This window comes from Bos grunniens, chromosome 7, assembly GCF_055505025.1.
Source record: "Bos grunniens cultivar Pamir isolate PY7600 chromosome 7, Bosgru_T2T1.0, whole genome shotgun sequence".
NCBI lineage: Eukaryota > Metazoa > Chordata > Mammalia > Artiodactyla > Bovidae > Bos > Bos grunniens.
Window position 1 is genome coordinate 70,811,688 of NC_141171.1, and position 18,594 is coordinate 70,830,281.

Consider the following 18,594-nt stretch of genomic DNA (forward strand, 5'->3'; position numbering starts at 1 on the left):
TTAAGCTTGAGCTGAGATTCAGAAGTGTCTAGGTAAGACCATAGGAATAAATTCTGTCACAGTTTGGGGCTAGTGGAATGGTCCTTCCCATAATGGAAAGGACTGACCCTCTTATGTGAGTTAATACTGGCTCTTGGACTTCTAGTCTAGGTTCAATGGAGAAAGATGCTAAGGGAAAAGGCTTAAGTTGTTCCTGTGAAGGAGGCTAAGTACACAGGGACAATATTTGCATGATACAAAATCAGAAAAGTCAGCGTCTCCACTTTAGAGTGAAGAGCTGGATCTGAAACACTGAGACAATTACAGAAATGCAGCACCACTCTTGCAGCTCCGTATTTTGAAATTCTGACATCCAAGGACATTCCCTGGGCAAGGACAGCAGCAGACCTCCCCACCTCCAAGTACCATTTTGAGCAGGCAATCAACCAGATGCGAACAGGAGAAGGAGGTGAGAAGACTGAGTTTCTAGGGCCTTCAAGAGAAGGAAGATGGAGGTCTTGCATTAACAAAAGGGACTGAGAGTCGGTGACTGTTAGTATACTATTTTCACTCTTTTGTATCCGCTGAAGTGGTGAAAACTGGAGGTTATTAAAAAACTGGAAGAAAATAACAGAATTCTAACAGGTTTGTCACATGGTGATATAATTTCAGGTGATTGCTACTGCCTTTAAATTTTCTGTATAAACTGCCTACAGCGATGAGTGTAATTTTATAATCATGGGGGAAAAAAGGTTTTTAAAAAGTCAACCAATCAATGCTAGTAATATAAAAATGCTATTTCTAAGATTAAATTTCAAGCCTACACCAAAATCTGTGTTTCAAACCTCTAGAAAATTACATCCTGTTATATATGTAAAGTAATTGCCACTCTGCTTATAACTGGGAGTACATTTTGTTACAGGTATACATTTCAATCAAAACAAAAGAAATATTATACCCACAAAATTTATTATACCCCACTACATTTATGGTACGGGCTTTTGGTATACTTGTAATTTATTATTATTGTTTCAAGATTGGAAGCTCATATTCTTTTGGCAGACCAGTCTTCAAATTTAGGACAAGCAGACAAAGACAAACGACATTCTGACCTATACAATTAACCTCATGAAATAATTTATATCAATCATCAACTATATACAAGGTCGCACCTTCCACTGATTTTCATGCATCATAAAGTAACTTCCTAAAATAATGAAAGCAATGAAATCCATAATTGCTATAGTTCCTGAAGCCTGTCTTTGGAAATTTCTTTTCTCAGGTTATATAGAAAAGCTCATGGGTATTTTTGTAAACATACCCTTATGGTCCATTTCACAGTAAGACTAGTTGTAAAAGCAGAAATAAAATTTGAGACACAACCCCAGCTACTAATCCTGTATGATATTTATTTAGAAAACAAGTATAAATAAAAAAAAAATGTTTGGGATACCTATCAAAGCCTCAGCTTCCTAACAGTGTTCGTGAAAAGTATTTTACTGGTAAAGAAAAACTTTAAATTCAGTCATACATTTCAAAAATGGGTCACCTTCTTACCTGGAGATTTGATGTCCAGCATAGAGGAGCAGGGCCGTCAAAAAATATAGATAAAGCTGAACCAGATGCTGCCTGGGCAAGGTTAGTAGCACAACACTCAAGATATAACCTGTAGTAGAAGTGAAGAGAGATATAAATAAAATTCTATTCTAATTTAGTCTTCCAGTTAATTACACTAATAAAAAGAGCTTGAAGTAAATTACTTTCCAGTTCAGTTCAGTTCAGTTCAGTCCCTCAGTCCTGTCCAACTCTGTGACCCCATGAATCGCAGCACGCCAGGCCTCCCTGTCCATCACCAACACCTGGAGTTCATTCAAACCCACGTCCATCGAGTCGGTGATGCCATCCAGCCATCTCATCCTCTGTCGTCCCCTTTTCCTCCGGCCCCCAATCCCTCCCAGCATCAGAGTCTTTTCCACTGAGTCAACTCTTCGCATGAGGTGGCCAAAGTACTGGAGTTTCAGCTTTAGCATCATTCCTTCCAAAGAACACCCAGGACTGATCTCCTTTAGAATGGACTGGCTGGATCTCCTTGCAGTCCAAAGGACTCTCAAGAGTCTTCTCCCACACCACAGTTCAAAAGCTTCAATTCTTCGGCGCTCAGCTTTCTTCACAGTCCAACTCTCACATTCATACATGACTACTGGAAAAACCATAGCCTTGACTAGACGGACCTTTGTTGGCAAAGTAATGTCTCTGCTTTTGAATATGCTATCTAGGTTGGTCATAACTTTCCTTCCAAGGAGTAAGCGTCTTTTAATTTCATGGCTGCAGTCACCATCTGCAGTGATTTTGGAGCCCCAAAAAATAAAGTCTGACACCGTTTCCCCATCTATTTCCCATGAAGTGATGGGACCAGATGCCACGATCTTCGTTAGGTTTCAACAACTTTGAGGTTTTTTACTTCACTACCAAAGCAAGCTTAGCACAGTAAAACCACTTGATTTTTCTATGGAAAATATAAAGCATTTTTCACTTCCTTTGTAGGTTTCTCTATTTTAAAACTGAATATATCACACAAAAGTACAGTAGGATTCTCATCAACTACCTTTCCTTGTCTCCTTGTTTCTTCTACACCAACTGCCTCATTCTCTAGTCCCAGAGGAGGAACAGGGGGTCTTACTGTCCCTCTACTCCTGCACCTCCGGTGTGACTCAGATCTTATTTTTCCAACTCCAAAAGACCCTCTATCTTCTATGTCTTCAATCATTCCTCTGACACCATTCTCATTTCTCAAAGAATGTGTAGGGCTCTTTTCCCCAGTCGTAAAGAAAAACTCGTCACCACACTCATTTCTCCTTTTCCTATTACCTTTCTTTCATTACAATGACAAATGTTATAAACTATCTGTACCAAAGTCTCTAATTTCTGTCTATTATTCCCTCTTTACCCTTTACAATCTTAGATCCTCTACAAACCCGTTTGCTTTCTCTAAAGAAACTTGGAAGTTAACAATTACCTACTAAACAGGAGTCAAATCTAAGACTCAAATTTAAAGTCAAATCTAAGACTCCTATTTAAATCCTTGCCCCAGCACCCGAAGCAACAACCACCCGCAGATCTATTATTCTTTGGCTTTGTGACATGGACTTCCATTTACCCTCTAAATAATTCTCCCCTCTATTTTCTTTTCACCCTTCTCAAGTGAACATAGGAAATTTAGTTTCTGAATAAATTCTACTCTTTATGTAAGTATCTAACTCAAAGAATCTATTTTCCTGCTTCAAACATACCAAATTCTAGATGATACAACAGTAGTTCTGAGAACCTACTACATAAGCATAAAAACCTTAATCATTTCCTATTCTAAGTAGACAATTATAGCTCATAATGTCTGAGGTAAAGTCCACTTAAACGTTCCCATATAGGAGTACAAACTGAGCTCCCATCCTCCTCCCTCAACAGGCGTCCTCTTCCATTCACTCTGACTCAAACCTGAGTCACCTGTGATCACCCAGTCCCACTGAGTCTCTCATCTGTTACCCTTCCTTTGCAGTCGCTATGCCCCTACCTAGCCCTTTCTGTAATACAATAATATATGCTGACTGTTATTTATCTTTCAGTCTCTTCCCCTCCTCATCCATCCTATGCTTTGTTACCAGGGTAATATTCCCCAAACCATCACTTTCTTTTAGACAACTCCCGCTCTAAAACTTTCAAAAGTTTTAAAGAATCTGCCTGCGATGCAGGAGACCAGGTTCAATCCCTGGGTCAGGAAGATCTGCTGGAGAAGGGAATAGCTACCCACTCCAGTATTCTTGCCTGGAGAATTCCATGGAGAGAGGAGCCTGACGAGCTATAGTCCATAGCGTCACAAAGAGTTAGACACAACTGAGCGACTAACACTTTAACCTCTCAGTGTAACGTTAAACATCTTGCAAAAATCTGGCCCTGGCTTATTGTCCTCTCATGAATGAGTCTTCACTAGGGCACAGACATCCCTTCTTAGCACCTAATGTGTCTTAAAGTTTAAGAAACAGGAGCTGTGTTAGGCACTACGTATTTTCCACACATCCTAACTTTAAGAACCATCCAAGGGAAGCCAGAGATACATATTTCTATTTGCTTTTCATTTTGTAAAATAATTTCCTCCAATTAATTCTGTTAATCTCTTTCTCATAGGACTTAAGAAGTATTTAAAAGGATGTTTATTATATTTAGCAAGCATTTTCACTGTTTGTGGCTGAAGGATTTTCTAATCAGTCTACTTATTGCATGAAACGTTTCCTTAGATTTTCTGACGTTTAATAAACTATCATTTTCCTTTGCAGATATCCTTATCTTTCCCTTCTCCTGTGTATCTCATAAAATCAACTGCCAAATTCTCTAGACTGAACATATTCATTTCATTCTTTCAATTATTCAGTCATGCAATCAATCAACATTAGTATGTGTAAAGTATGATCCAGATGCACTCGTGGCCATGGAAAATCCAAGAAGAAAAAATAAAGAAATAACAGTCTCGTGGAAAACCAAACAAGGACAAAAGTGTGATACATCCTTGGTAGTTTCATAAAAATTAAAAGGGCTATGGTTAGGTGATTGTTTGACCTGGACCTCAAAGGGTAAATGGATCTTTACCAGGCTAAGAGAAAGGGGAAACATTCTAAGAGAACAGCAACAGCAGCTCTGACAGCCACAGAAGTACAAAGGAAATTTTCAGGAGACAGGAAACTGTAGACCACACTAGATTTTGGTGTAAGTAGAAAGAGTATTAGGAGGGTACTGGGAGATGATGCTGCTGATAGAGCTGGTGGCTCAGACAGTAAAGAAACCACCTACAGTGCAGGAGACCCAGGTTCGGTTTCTGGGTCGGGAAGATTCCCCTGGAGAAGGGCATGACTACCCACTCCAGTATTCCTGCCTGTAGAATTCGATGGATAGAGGAACCTGGCAGGCTACACTCCATGGGGTCACAAAGAGTCAGACACGACTGAGTGACTAACTCTAACTAACTTAGGATGAGATGGCTGGACGGCATCACGATGCAATGAACATGAACTTGGGCAAACTCCAGGAGATGGTGAGGGACAGGGAGGCCTGGTGTGCTGCAGTCCATGGGGTCGCAGAGAGTCAGACATGACTGGGTTACTGAACAACAACAAGAATTAAGGAGTTTAGCCTGGGCTTATGTTCTCAGATCCTTTAAATACCATATAGGTGAGGTAAGAAAATGAAAAACATATAGATGAGGTAAGAAAACAAAAAAAAAAACGGTAACAAAAACCCTATGGTCATCTATATCCCCATTTTCACATTCCAGTGAAAAAATAACTGTGATCAAATATATTGCACAAGAAGATTTTTGAGAGATTATGAATACTTATGCTGATGTATTAAGAGCTGTATGACTAAATCATCTGAACTACAATAAACAGTTGATCCTCAAACAATGCAGGGATCAGGAACACCAAGCTCTCCTCATGGTATAAAACCTGAGTATAACTTTACAGTCAGCCTTCCGAACCTACAGAGTTCAAGGGTCAACTGTATACATCATCTAATTAGTTGAAAAATACAAAACTACTGCTGATGCAAATATGCATCATTACTCAGACTATAGGATTAACTGAACCAACCAAAACAAACTAAATTGATAATGATGAAGCTTTGTTGTTGTTCAGTTGCTAAGTCGTGTCTGACTTTGCAATCCCATGAACTGCACCATACCAGGCTTCCCTGTCCCTTCATTATTTCTAGGAGCTTGCTCAAACTCGTGTCCATTGAGTCAGTGATGCCATCCAACCATCTCATCCTCTGCCACCGCCATGATAAAGCTAACTCAACAGTAATTTGTAATTAAAAAAAGCAAGACTAGCAGCATTTAAAAATAATGATCTGCTTAAATTAACATTGGTGAACCTTCCTAATGAAATACAAGAATTTCTGCTATTTAAAGGGTTATTTTAGTAGTGGAGAAAAAAAAAAATGAGGACATGGAATAACATAGTAGCTTTGGATATGAAGTTGGCAGGGTCATTTATGAGATATATACTTAAATAGGTCTTAATGGTAATCTACTGGTGAATGGTTGAGAAAAAGGAAGTGAAGATGGTTCTGATGTCTCCAGCATGGGTAACTGAAAGGATGGCTTTGCTACTAAGGGGGCAGAGGCTTGAGGTTAAGTAAAGGTGATGAGATAAGTGATAAGTTGAAGTGCTTGTAAAATATTTAGGTTGAGATAGCTAACGATAGTTAGAAATCATTTATTCATCACCAGGCACTAGTTAGGTACTGATAATACTGAGATAATAGACAATACCATTCCTACCTTAAGGGAGCTAACTATCTAGTTGGGAAGATAGCTAGGCTTATGGACCCTTAGAATGTAGTACAGTAAGTACCATGGTGGAGGTATGAACTGGATACCATGCGATCAAAGAGGAGGAACAATAATGGAGATTAAAGTGGTCAAAAGCAGTGAAAAGTGGAGATAGAGATTTGTAGCCAAAACTATGTGAAACCACCCCAACAACAAAATATGAAAATTAAACACAAATCCTAGGAATATCAACACTAAAGGAGTCCAAAGATACAGCAAAAGACTCAGAAGGAATGATTAATAATCTAGAAGAATTCAGAAAGATTTTTAAGAAGGAGATCGTGGTTAACAGTTTCACAAACACGGAAAGGTATGCAAAACAGGGATACAAATGAAGTTTGAGTTTTACCTTTTAGGTCACTAATGATTTTAGTGATCATAGTTACAATAGAACTATTCTCATATCCACTCTTTTCTTTGCAACTGCTACAAGCCCATGCTGGCTCTTGATCTCATTACCTGTTGCAAAAATCCTAAATGGCCTTCTATCCTCCAGTTTCTCCCCTCCCCAATCCACTATCCTATCCTATTCAACACTGCCTAATCAATCTTAAGATGCAGCTCACCTGCTCTAAATCCCTTACTGACCCACCACTATCTATCAATTTAAGCACAATATCTAACATTTGCATTCAGGGCTTTTCACAAATGGCCCTATTGTTCCTTTTCAATATTATTTCTTTTCTCCTTTATATATCCTACACCCTGCAAACAGTTCTATAATTAACATCTGGAGAGTTACTCTCTCTGCTGTCCTCAGACAGGACCCACACTGGAAAGCTTCTAATTTCAAAGGTACAATTATACTTCATTAACACAATTATTAACACTCCCCACCTTGATTTTTAAGCTCTTAATAACAGAGGATATAAAGGAGAAAAAAACTCACAACAGTAAAACAAACAAAAAACAAACTTAGGAATGAACTGAAAAATAAAAGTCTAAGGGCTACATAAAGAAAACTTTAAAACACTCCATCCAGAAGGATGCAAAAGAAATCATGAACATAGTTAAGTCTCTTGTGTTCTTTCCTAAAGAGTTAGCACCCTTAAGCTCTCTCTTCATGCTAACTTAACTTTTAATAATAAGCAATCCCAGCAAAACAGGGCTGTGTTTGGAAGATTAAATAACTGGGAAGTTCATGTAGAAAACTAACAACAACAACCAAAATAAACTCAGAGACGGAAATAAAGAAAAAGAGACTAACTCTATCAGATAGTAAAATAAAATCTAAATCCTCAATAATAAGAAATGAATAGAAAAAAAGTTCAGAAATGGAATAAGACACCCTGTAAATGCAGATAAATTCTAAATGCAGCAAAGATTTAAATGCAAAAATGAAACAACAAAAAGAATGCAATAAAACATGACATACATCTTTATAAACTTAAGAACAGAGAAGGCTTTTTTAATTGATTAAAAATCCTAAAGATATATGAAAGAAAAAATGATAAATTCAATCACAATAAAAACAAATTTTGTGTGTCAAAAATATCTTTAGCAAAATCAAGAGAACTGAAACTGGAAAAAATTCCAACTCATCACACAGGGGTTATTTCCCTAACATATATCAAACCCCACCAACTAGTAAGAAAAGGCTAACGTCCCATAGAAAAGTGAGCAAGGGACAAGTACTGACAACTCTCAAAGGAGGAAACTACCAATTTTTTAAACACATGAATAAGTTCAATCTCATTCACAAGAGAAACACAAATGAAAACTACATTTTAAAATAACCACTTTTCACCTACATGCCATGTCATGTTTACTAGTTCAGTCATGTCCGACTCTGCAACCCTTTGGACTGTAGCCCCCCAGGCTCCTTTGTCCATGGGACTTTTCAGGCAAGAATACTGGAGTGGGTTGCCACTTTCCTCATCCAGGGGATCTCTTCCCAACCCAGGAATGAAATCCATGTCTCCTGCATTGCAGGCGGACTCTTTACCTGCTGAACCATCAGAGAAACCCACTAAGCAGCCAGATACTAAAGTTGGATAATACTGCTTTGATAAGGATGTAGGATTTCAGGAAGCGTCAACAACTGCTTATGTAGGTACAACATAGTCTATAGAGAGCAGTATCAGTCAATAGTCCCAATGTATGTATGCTCTAATCCAGCAGAATCACTTCTAATAACTCATCCCATGGCTATCTTTGCACCTGTTGAAATGATAGCTGTACAAAACTGTTTAGTACCACACTGAATGAAACAGTAGAAGACAGAAGCTATCTAAAATGTCCTCCACTGAAGTAATTCATGCACTAAATCATGGTACAGTCATACAAGAGTACTATGCCCCTACGAAACAGAACTGGAGGGCTGGGGAAGAAAGTGAGGCCTCAACAGTTCGTCAGAATCTTAAGATCTGGCAGATCAGAATGTGTCAGCATGAAAAAACAGTGAATATCTAAAAATAACATGGCTCTATGATACATCATTTAGTTAAAACAAACAAAAGGTTCAAAAGAGTAATGTACTATGTTATCATCTGTACTAAAAAAGAGGAAAGATATTTACATTTTTATCATTTATATATCAAAATATCTTTATATTTACTTACACATACATAAAATATCTCCAGAATTATGCTGCTGCTGCTGCTGCTGCTGCTGCTAAGTCGCTTTAGTCGTGTCCGACTCTGTGCGACCCCATAGACGTCAGCCCACCAGGCTCCCCTGTCTCTGGGATTCTCCAGGCAAGAACATTGGAGTGGGTTGCCATTTCCTTCTCCAATGCATGAAAGTGAAAAGTGAAAGTGAAGTCGCTCAGTCGTGTCTGACTCCTAGCGACCCCATGGACTGCAGCCTACCAGGCTCCTCCGTCCATGGGATTTTCCAGGCAAGAGTACTGGAGTGGGTTGCCATTGCCTTCTTCACCAGAATTATGCACAAGAAAATAAAAACAGCTACCTGTTGAGACTCAAAGTGAGAACTCAGTAGATGAGGAACAGAGACAGGAGGAAGGTACTTTTCACTGTATACTTTTTATGCTTTTTGGTTTCTGAACATAAATTACAATTTCTAAAATCCATTTAAGGGTGAAATTCTGTAAATTGGAACATTACATAAACACTACATAATGCTATGACACAGAGGTTACTGTAACCAAAAATCTGTTCAAGCTGAAAATATCTACTTGTGCAATCACTGAGCTTACTCTACCATAGCATGAGTGCATTTAAGAAGGCTCAGTTGAGTTCCCAAAGCCAAAGAGTGCAAACTGCAACTGTACGAGAACCAATACAACTTCTAAGATGAATGTTTCTGTTATTAGGTAGCTCTTTTTATAATAAACACTTCCATATATTCAGAAATAATATATGTGATAAGTACATTTTTAAGACCACAGAACAAACTACTTTTGCTGGATTAAGCGAAATATCTAAACCAAGTACCCAACTGTTCTTCTACAACAGACTGGAATTATTTTCCATAAACTAACATACAAACCTTTAACAGGTTAACCCCTTAAAGGGCTGAGAATTAGTATTTTGTAGCATAAAAGAACCTTCTCATTTCAGAGGCTTTCCAAGGTAGTGCCAACTGAGAGAGAGAAATCTACTGTACTCAGATGTTCCGTCTCTAGTGTAGTCTTTTCTACTGTACCTTCCCACAACGGCTTAAATCTCTCAGAACTATAAGGGGTTCTCAGGGCTAGAAAGTTCTTTATAAAAAAAAAATAAATCTCAAAGACAGGACAACCCTTAACAATTTTATAAAAGATAATCTTCAAATTTTAAAAAAGATATACTTGTTGATAGGCAATTCTAACAACAAAAATATTAATAAAACCACTGCAGCACATCATTCAAGCCACATCTTGAGTTACTGATGTTAAATGAAATTATACTATCATTATTATTACATATAAAACAAAAATTAACCTAAAAATTAAGAATCATGACTTTTATTCTAGATGGACTGGATCTTCCCTGACCAGGGATCAAACCCATGCCCTCTGCAATGGAAATACAGTATCTTTAACAACTGGACCTCCAGGGAAGTCCCCTGCCTGTATATCTTGACTTTAATTTCTTAAATCTCTTCACATTACTTCTACCACTGATTCAAAAACAATTGTATCAATTATATATATCAAGCATTTTTAAAAAATATTATAATTTTCCACATTTCATTTAACTGAAATGAATACTATACCTTCAAATGATATTAATGTTTTGGAAGGATAAAGAATATCGCTTACTTTCTGGACTTCCCTGGTACTACAATGGATAAGAATCTGGCTGCCAAACAGGAGACACAGGTTCAATCCCTAGTCTGGGAAGATTCTACATACTGAGGAGCAATTAAGCTCATGAGCCACGACTACTGAGCCCAAGCTCTAAAGCCTACAAGCCACAACTACTGAAGCCTCTGCGCCTAGAGCCTGTGGCCCCCAACCAGAGAAGCCACTGCTCAGTGCAACTAGAGAAAGTCTGAATGCAGCAATGAAGACACAGCGTAACCAAAAATAAATAAATAAGTAATCTAAAAAAAACCTTACATTCTGAATTACTACCAAAACCCAAATTAATGACAAGTTTTAACAGGCCAAATGTCTGGAAAGGGCTTCCCAGGTGGCACAGTGGTAAAGAATCCACTGCCAATGCAGGAGACGCAAGAGACACAGGTTTGATCCCTGGGTCGGGAAGATCCTCTGGAGTAGGAAATGGCAACCCAGTCCAGTATTCCTGCCTGGAAAATTCCATGGACAGAGAAACGTGGCAGGCTACAGTCCATGGGGTCACCAAATGAGTTGGACAAGAATGAGTACAGCACAGCAAACGTCTGGAAAGGTTATTTCCCATTATTTAACTCTACCTATTAAAATCCAATACATGTTTTCTTTTATATACGTCAATTACATCTAATAAACCAGAAGCAAAAAATAAATTAAAAAAAAAAACCAAATGTTTTCTTCTGCTTTCCAGGGTTCATCAAAATATATTTCACAGCAAAATAAATCCAACTCTGTCTATTTTCCTCTACCCCTAATAATTTATATGCAATTGTGAAACAAATAAGACTATAAACATGATTCATAAACATTTATCAACGACTGTATCACTGTCACTTCAATGTAAAAGGACATGATTTTACCCAAATTAAAGAGTATACAAAGACATAGATCAGAATACTCACTAAAAGCTCAGGAAACAGGATGTAGACACTTACCTACATAATGCATATTGAGAGCCAAATACTTGTACTGGAAAAGAGGGTTGTTATTGAGGCTACTTCTTTGGATCTGCTGAAAGAAGGAGCTGACATCCCATCTGTACAGGACATCCAACAGCATGATGCTTGGCACCCGCAGGGCCACATTCAACACCGCCTCCAGTTTCTCCTTTGCAGCCATGTTTTTTCTTGGAGCAGACCTAAACTTCAGGAGATACATATAAAAGAGTAAGTCACCTCAAATAGCTTTTAGATATCCTTTTATGAGTCTAATGGATCACATACTACAAAAACTATGTTGTAATGTAAAAAGCTCCTTAGATGCATCTACTACTTCCAGATATTTAGGAAATAAGCTTTCTATTATGTTTTCACATGGACTCTTGGGTCTGCTTAACTTTAATGCTCTGAGGAAATGTTTGGGCCTCAAAATTTGTTTTTTAAAAAGCTTCTAATTCCAAATCTAGGCACTTAACAAAACAGCCTATAAGAATACTGTAGCTTTTGTCCAATTATCTTGAGAAGGAAAATTCACTCCTATAAAATTCCTTGAGAGTTATGTAGCTTTTTTAATAAAGAGCAAATTTTAAAGTTATTACATGAAAAAGCCTAAGTTAATAAAAATATAATAACTGCACATTGAGTATACAGCATCTCACAGTCTATCCTGTTCCTTATTACTTAAAATCAAAACTGAAGTAAACAATTTACATGATACAGATACAATGCAGAGAACTCAAGATACAGGTAAAGGCAACATGATTTGCAATCCTGTTTCTTTGTATCATTAAAATTAAACTTTTAGGGCTTCCCTGGTGGTCTAGTGGTTAAGAGTCCACCTTGCAATGCAGGGGACATCAGTTCGATCCCTGGTCCAGGAAGATCCCACATGCCATGGGGCAACTAAGCCCATGCACTCTAGAGCCTGTGCTCTGCAACAAGAGAAGCCGCCACAGTGAGAAGCCTATGCACTGCAACTAGAGAAATCGTGCACACAGCAACCAAGACCCAACAGAGCCCAATAAATAAATAAATAAATCTATAAATCTTGAAGGAAAAAAAACCTCTTAGTCTGAAATTCCCACCATCTGCTTTCAAGGTAGGAAAAAGCTCATCAAATTCTTCTCTGTGCCACACAGACATGCTGGCACATGGAAGAAGTCAGGCACTGTGAGTCTGCAGCCTCTGTCTTTGCTTAGCTGTTGATTAGCAGTGGTGAATGGGGGGCTTAAAAAAAAAAAAGGAAGGAAGGAAACGAACGATCTGCCAATCTACTATATAAAGGACAACTTAGTGTAATACTGCTTTATATGATAGAGCTGCAAATTAATCCAAGGAATTACAGAAAAAAAGACAGAAGTGGTAAAGGATAATTTTAGGAGTAACGATAATTCTAGATTGTTGGCTCTGACAATATCCTTTTAAGAACTTTGCTGAGAAAGCAAAATACACTTCTAGCTTTGGCAGTAATTTCAGACATTACAGGACAAATGAAAACATTTATTTCCAAAGAAAATTATAGTGACAGATTGCTATGCTATGGTTAAATATTTGTCAGTATTTCCATTTCACCCTCTAATTTTCATAGCTTCCTAGCTCAGATAGTTGGGGGGGAAATGCTGCTCAGTTTGGCACATCATTAATACAAGTTTTCCCATCACTAAACTGATTTATTATATATCATTCCCACTACTCAAATGTTATGTATGTCCTACCAATAATACAAAATTAACTTTTTTATAAATAAATACTGTAATTCTGATTACTTTAAATGAACAAGACTGCTTTAATAATTTCCATACACAAGAAATGGAGGGGAGGGATAAACTGGGAGACTGGGGCTGACACACTGCTACATATAAAACAGATAACTAATATGGACTTACTGCACAGCGCAGGGAACTCTATATTCTCAATATTCTCTAACAGCCTATATGGGGAAAAAAATCTAAAAAAAGAATGAATTTACATATATGTATGTATAACTGATTCACTGTGCCGTACACCTGAAACTAACACATTATAAATCAACTCTACTTCAAGAAAAAAAATTTTTTAAACGGAATATTGTCAGAGAATCATAACCAAATAGCTGTGTCCTAAGGGGGTAAAAAAAGGCACTGAAAAATAAAATCTCGAATCAACATTTATTACAAATTATACCATTTAGGCATTTAGGAGCCTACATTTCTCAAAGCTTGTGATATTATTAAGAAAAAAAAAAATTCTAGGAAATATTCACATTAACATCCTTTCAACAGTGGCCCTGGGGTGATTTTTATTCCCCTCTATCTTTTTCTGTTTGACAAATGTTTCAGTATACCCATACATTACTAGGAAAAGTGTAATATAATGTGCCTAAGCTATCTAGATAACTTAAGGAAATACACAGGAAGTAACTACTTACTGTGGTGGTCAACCTGGTAACTCAGTGCACTCTTGGGAGTTCATTTCAAAGTGCACAAATGATAGGTTTTTTTTTTTCTCACAAACCACCAGTCACGTGTGAAAATTACCATGGTATGTACCAAGACAAAAATATCACTAACAGGCTTTATTCAGTAATGGAAAAGTAACTACCTTTCCATATTCTATATTCCAATATGAATCAATACTGCTTTTGTAAGTAACAAAAAAGGGGACAATTACTGAGTTAATATTTGTGGTCCATATTCATCTGACTTAGAGCCTTCATATGTTTTAAATGTTTTCTTGTTTTTAAATGTGCCCAGTTTCACTATTTATTGTAGCTCTTAAAGGGGTAAAGAAAAAAAAATTACACAAAATAACCAATCCTACGTCAGAAATCAAGATCCAAAATGCTAAGGGAAAAAACTCCCTAATTCTTAAAAAGGACCGTATCTCTATTACAAAAGAAGGCCATTAGCAGAATGGTACATGCTTCCCCTTAAATTACCACTACTTCACAAACAGACAAGAACAGAACACAAACGGGACAAGAACAGAAGACAAATGGAACAAGAATAAAAAGAAAATCGGGTCCCTAAACCTACTGGTAACAGAAGAACATCCAAGACAGACACCTAAACTCTACTGCCTGGATGGAATGAAATATCCCCTTTAACAACAAATATATTGCTTACTAAATGTTTCATTTATTTCTGTATGTGAGTGACATTTCAGTAAGTCATTGGCAAGCTGGCCATGTATAGGGACGTGGAGGAAACAAATTTAATACGTAGAAAGCTGAATCTAAAATGCTACCAACAAGAGCTATGGAAAGAAAAAGGCGGGGGGTGGGGGGGGGACCATTGTGGACCATTCTTCATAGAAATGCCACATGATAGGGTGTGACCATTACAAATAAATACCATACACTACACTCAAGCTCCACACACTAAACTAACAGCTAAACAAAATGTTGAAATGTATTTTATTTGCTGAAACCTGAAATTACTCACATGTGCCAAATCACTCACATCTGCTAAAAGACTAAATTAAAAACATGAAATAAATAAAAATGCAGCCTTCTCTCCTGGGGTAAAGAGACGATGTTTGGTTCAAGCCTAATTTATCTTTTTCTAAGATTTGTTAAACAGAGCTAGGGAACATATTCTAAGTCAGAGGAAGCTCAAAATTCTCCTAAAACCAAACAGTATCAACTAACCCTCAAAAATAAACAGAAGAGCTGAAGGCAAAGAAAACTCAAAGGCTTAACATTCTCTAAAGCCAAATATATAAGATACTCCCTGCCTTGTTCAGTTATGTACATTTTACCTTCTGTGCGTGATTTTTAAACTTCCTCCTTGAAATGTGGAAAGAACTGAGAAAGTAACATTCCAACAAATTGTCTCTGAAAGTAATGAAAACTAAATGTGATTCAAAGATGCTTTACACAGTGAAACAGCTTTATAAAAAAAAAAAAATCCATCCCTTTCCAGTAACAGAAAAAGAAAGGCTTAACAAAAGCTAACCAAAAACAAGACCACAGGATTTCATTAAATGACATTCCTAGGCTTGGAAGCAGCAAATTGCTACCTAGGAACACAAGAATGTCCTGTACCAGCACAACGCTGCACAATTCATCATTCACTTTTGTGGTTTAGGATACACTAGGGACCTCATTCTACACTTTTCAGAAAATACTACATTTTAGTCTTGAATATGAAGAAATCAAACAAATCATCAACAATATGAAAAATGTAAGTTTTTAACGTCAGAGCTCTTCTCATCAGCTGAAGAATTATGCTAAAAAATAAGAAATGAAAATGTTCTTACCCAAAAAGGGAAGAGAATTCACATCTCCTAGAAAAAACAAAAATAAGAATGCCTTATAACCCGATTTAAAATTATTCAGTACAATATTAGATAACTCCGAAAGTTTTTACACCTTTCCTCCTCAGCATAAGGAGAAAAACAAAAAACTATCATTCATCATCAGTCTCCTTTCTCTGTTCAATCCAATTTGGGGGGGGGGGGGTGGGGGGGTGGAATTCTACCATCAGCTAAAGCCAATCTTAATAAGAAAGACATTTTCTGGCTGTCCGGATGTTAGGATGGTAAGCCCTGAAAATGTTGAGGGCAGAGCTAAAGCCTAAAATCATAAGTAAACTCAGCCAAAAATTCAGATACCGGGGAGAAGAACCCACTTCTTACATAAGCTTTGGCACACGTTTTAAATACAGCTGATCCTTCCCACTCCCACTCATTGCTAGCTAACTTTGTGTATGTACCTTATTTCCACGTAAACTACTAGCGATTCTGTGGTTTCTGGTCATCTCCAAATCGGCAAACATCCACTCTGGGAATCCACTCAGAATACAAGGGCCATCTTTCAACTTAAGCAGCCAGACAGAGGAAATAGAAAACTGCTATCTCTGCCATTGGGCGCTCAGCCTGGGTCACGACTGCAGCACCGACAGCTCATCCTTTGGGCAAGATTCAAGATTCACCAGAACTGCTCAGTCCGTATTTTAAAAAATAAAAAGACACACAGTCCCTCTCCTTTCCTTTCAAACTAGTTTCCTGTTTACTGCAGACTGCGATGCAAAGCCATCCATTAATCTTTGATGCCTTCTCACAGCAGAGCCCCCTTCCTCTCTCCCCGCACCGCCTCCCCCGCCCCCCACGCCTGCTGATCTCAGCCGCGTTTGAACTATAGTAACCCCAGCCCAGCTCGCTGCAAAGCAAGCAGCGCAGCAGCAGCAGCGGGGCCGCTGCCGCCGCGGGGCTAGGGGATTACGTCCACAAAAACTCTGCCAGGAAAGAGGCCCGTGCCAGGGAGCTCCCCTCCCCTCTGGCCAAGGATGTTGGCTCCGCCGCGCCACGCACCAAAAAGATTCTGAAAGAAGACGCGGACTAAGTTCTTCATCCCTGAACAGAAAGGGGATCTATTCCCAAAGGGCGGGCAAGGGTCTTGGGATCCTTGGTTGAGAAAAGCAAAAGTGGAGAGGGATGCAGAAGGCCTGGCAAACGAGAGTAGCAGCGATGGGAACAAAAAGGAAAGGATGAAGACCGCTCATACTGTAAAAAAGGCTGACAGACATGATATAGTGGAAATGGGTCCCCATTTGAAGAATGACTTGGCAGGCCTTTCTGCACCCCAAAACCACCTCAAACCGAATGAAAGGGGGGAAGCTGAGTTTGGGGCTGCGTAAAGCAAAGAAGCGTAGGGTGAAATAAGAGAGGGAGGGAACCTCGTGAGCCAAGTGGACAAAGACGCAAAAGACCGAAAGTTGGAAGTGGGAACTGGAGGAAAGGAGCTGGAAAGGAGCAGCTGGAAAAGGGGCAGCTCAGAAGGGGCTTGGAAAAGGCCCTAAATGGGGTCTCGGGAGGCGATGGGGCAGCGCTCAGAGCAAGGGCATCTTAGGAATGCTGGGGAGACGAGGGCTCTCTCCAGGAGGGTGGGGTTGGAGAGGGGCCGGGCAGAGCCCAGGAGCTGGGAGAGGGGGCTCTAAGCGGGGCCCCGGGAGGGGAGGACAGAGCCGGAAGAGAGCCGAAGCGGGGGCCAGGAGGGCCGAGGGAGGGGCTGGCGGCTGGGAAGGAGGGGGCGCTGCGGATGAAGTGGAGACGAGGATGGGAGAAGAGGAAGGAGACGAACGGGGAAAGGGGCGAAGGGAGAGAAGAGGAAGGAGCGGGCGACGGGATGGAGGAAGGGAGTGAAGAGGGACGGGGGAGGGGGAGAAGAGAGGATGCAGGATGCGGGCGAGGGCGCCGGGAGAAGAAGGGGCCGACCCGGGCGGACGGCTCGTTCACCTCAGGCTGCGGCCTCCCTCCCCACGGGGAGGCGCCGTGGGCGGACTGAAGGGCTCCGCAACTCCCCGGCTCTCTCGCTCGCCTGCCCTCCCGCTCTTCTCGGGCGGCGGCAGCAGGGGCCGGGACCGCGCGGCTCACAGCGGCGGCTTCTCCGCGCCGGGCCTTGGATGCTGCGTCTCGGGAGGCGGCGGCAGCGGAGGCGGCAGCAGCCCAACCCTTGCGGTCACCATCGTCCGCGGCGGCAGGCGCTCGCGGGCCGAGCTCCTTAGCAGCCGGCGGCAGCCATGGCCTTCTTCGTTCACTCCTCCCGCCCCCGGCGCTCTGCGGCCGCAGCAGCCCGGCTTCAGTGCTCTGCGCCTGCGCGCGGCGCTGCCAGCGCGGCGCGGCCCTCCCCCATACGGGCGCGCCTCTGCGCGCCCTCGCGCTCACTCACAATCGCGCCGCTGGGTGGTTCCCGCGCCGCCTCCGGTACACGGGTGGGAGACACACGCCTCTCGCAGCCTACACAGCCAGGCTCCCGCCGCTATGGAGACGTGTGCCACGCCGACATCTGCACGCGCACTGTGACACTCACCATTCTGACACACGTGCGCTCTCACACTCCCCAAACACCAGGAGCCACACGCGCTCACACCCACACTTACCTGCCAGGACCACGTGGGAGAATTGGAGAGGCTGATCCTTAACCCGATGGAACCGCAGTAGCAAAGAGGCCAGATTTTTTTTTTAACTCCCTACTGACTGGTCTAGACTGTCAACTCCTTGGCGTCAGAGACAGTATCTGTGATGGCTCAGCACTGCCTAGCACAGAACAGGCGCCCAATAAAACTTCTATTGAATAA

The 18,594-nt window shown here is 40.3% G+C and overlaps 1 protein-coding gene across 10 annotated transcripts in view; it reads right to left on the reverse strand.

Moving 5' to 3' along the window:
- RNF145 (ring finger protein 145) overlaps positions 1 to 18,364 on the reverse strand; it is a 62,925-nt gene extending 44,561 nt beyond the window's left edge. The window contains exons 1-4 of one of the 10 annotated variants that reach the window (XM_086412682.1): positions 18,186 to 18,335; positions 15,776 to 15,802; positions 11,534 to 11,741; positions 1,537 to 1,645 (exon numbers count right to left, since the gene is read on the reverse strand). In XM_086412682.1, coding sequence (XP_086268808.1) covers positions 1,537 to 1,645; positions 11,534 to 11,717 — 293 coding nt within the window. In that variant the 5' untranslated portion in view covers positions 11,718 to 11,741; positions 15,776 to 15,802; positions 18,186 to 18,335. Of the gene's footprint in view, positions 1 to 1,536; positions 1,646 to 11,533; positions 11,742 to 15,274; positions 15,346 to 15,775; positions 15,803 to 16,230; positions 16,793 to 17,752; positions 18,059 to 18,185 lie in introns of those variants that run through there. The other 9 variants (XM_086412685.1, XM_086412681.1, XM_086412679.1 and 6 more) reach the window with 9 other exon arrangements.
- Positions 18,365 to 18,594: the final 230 nt, after the last annotated feature.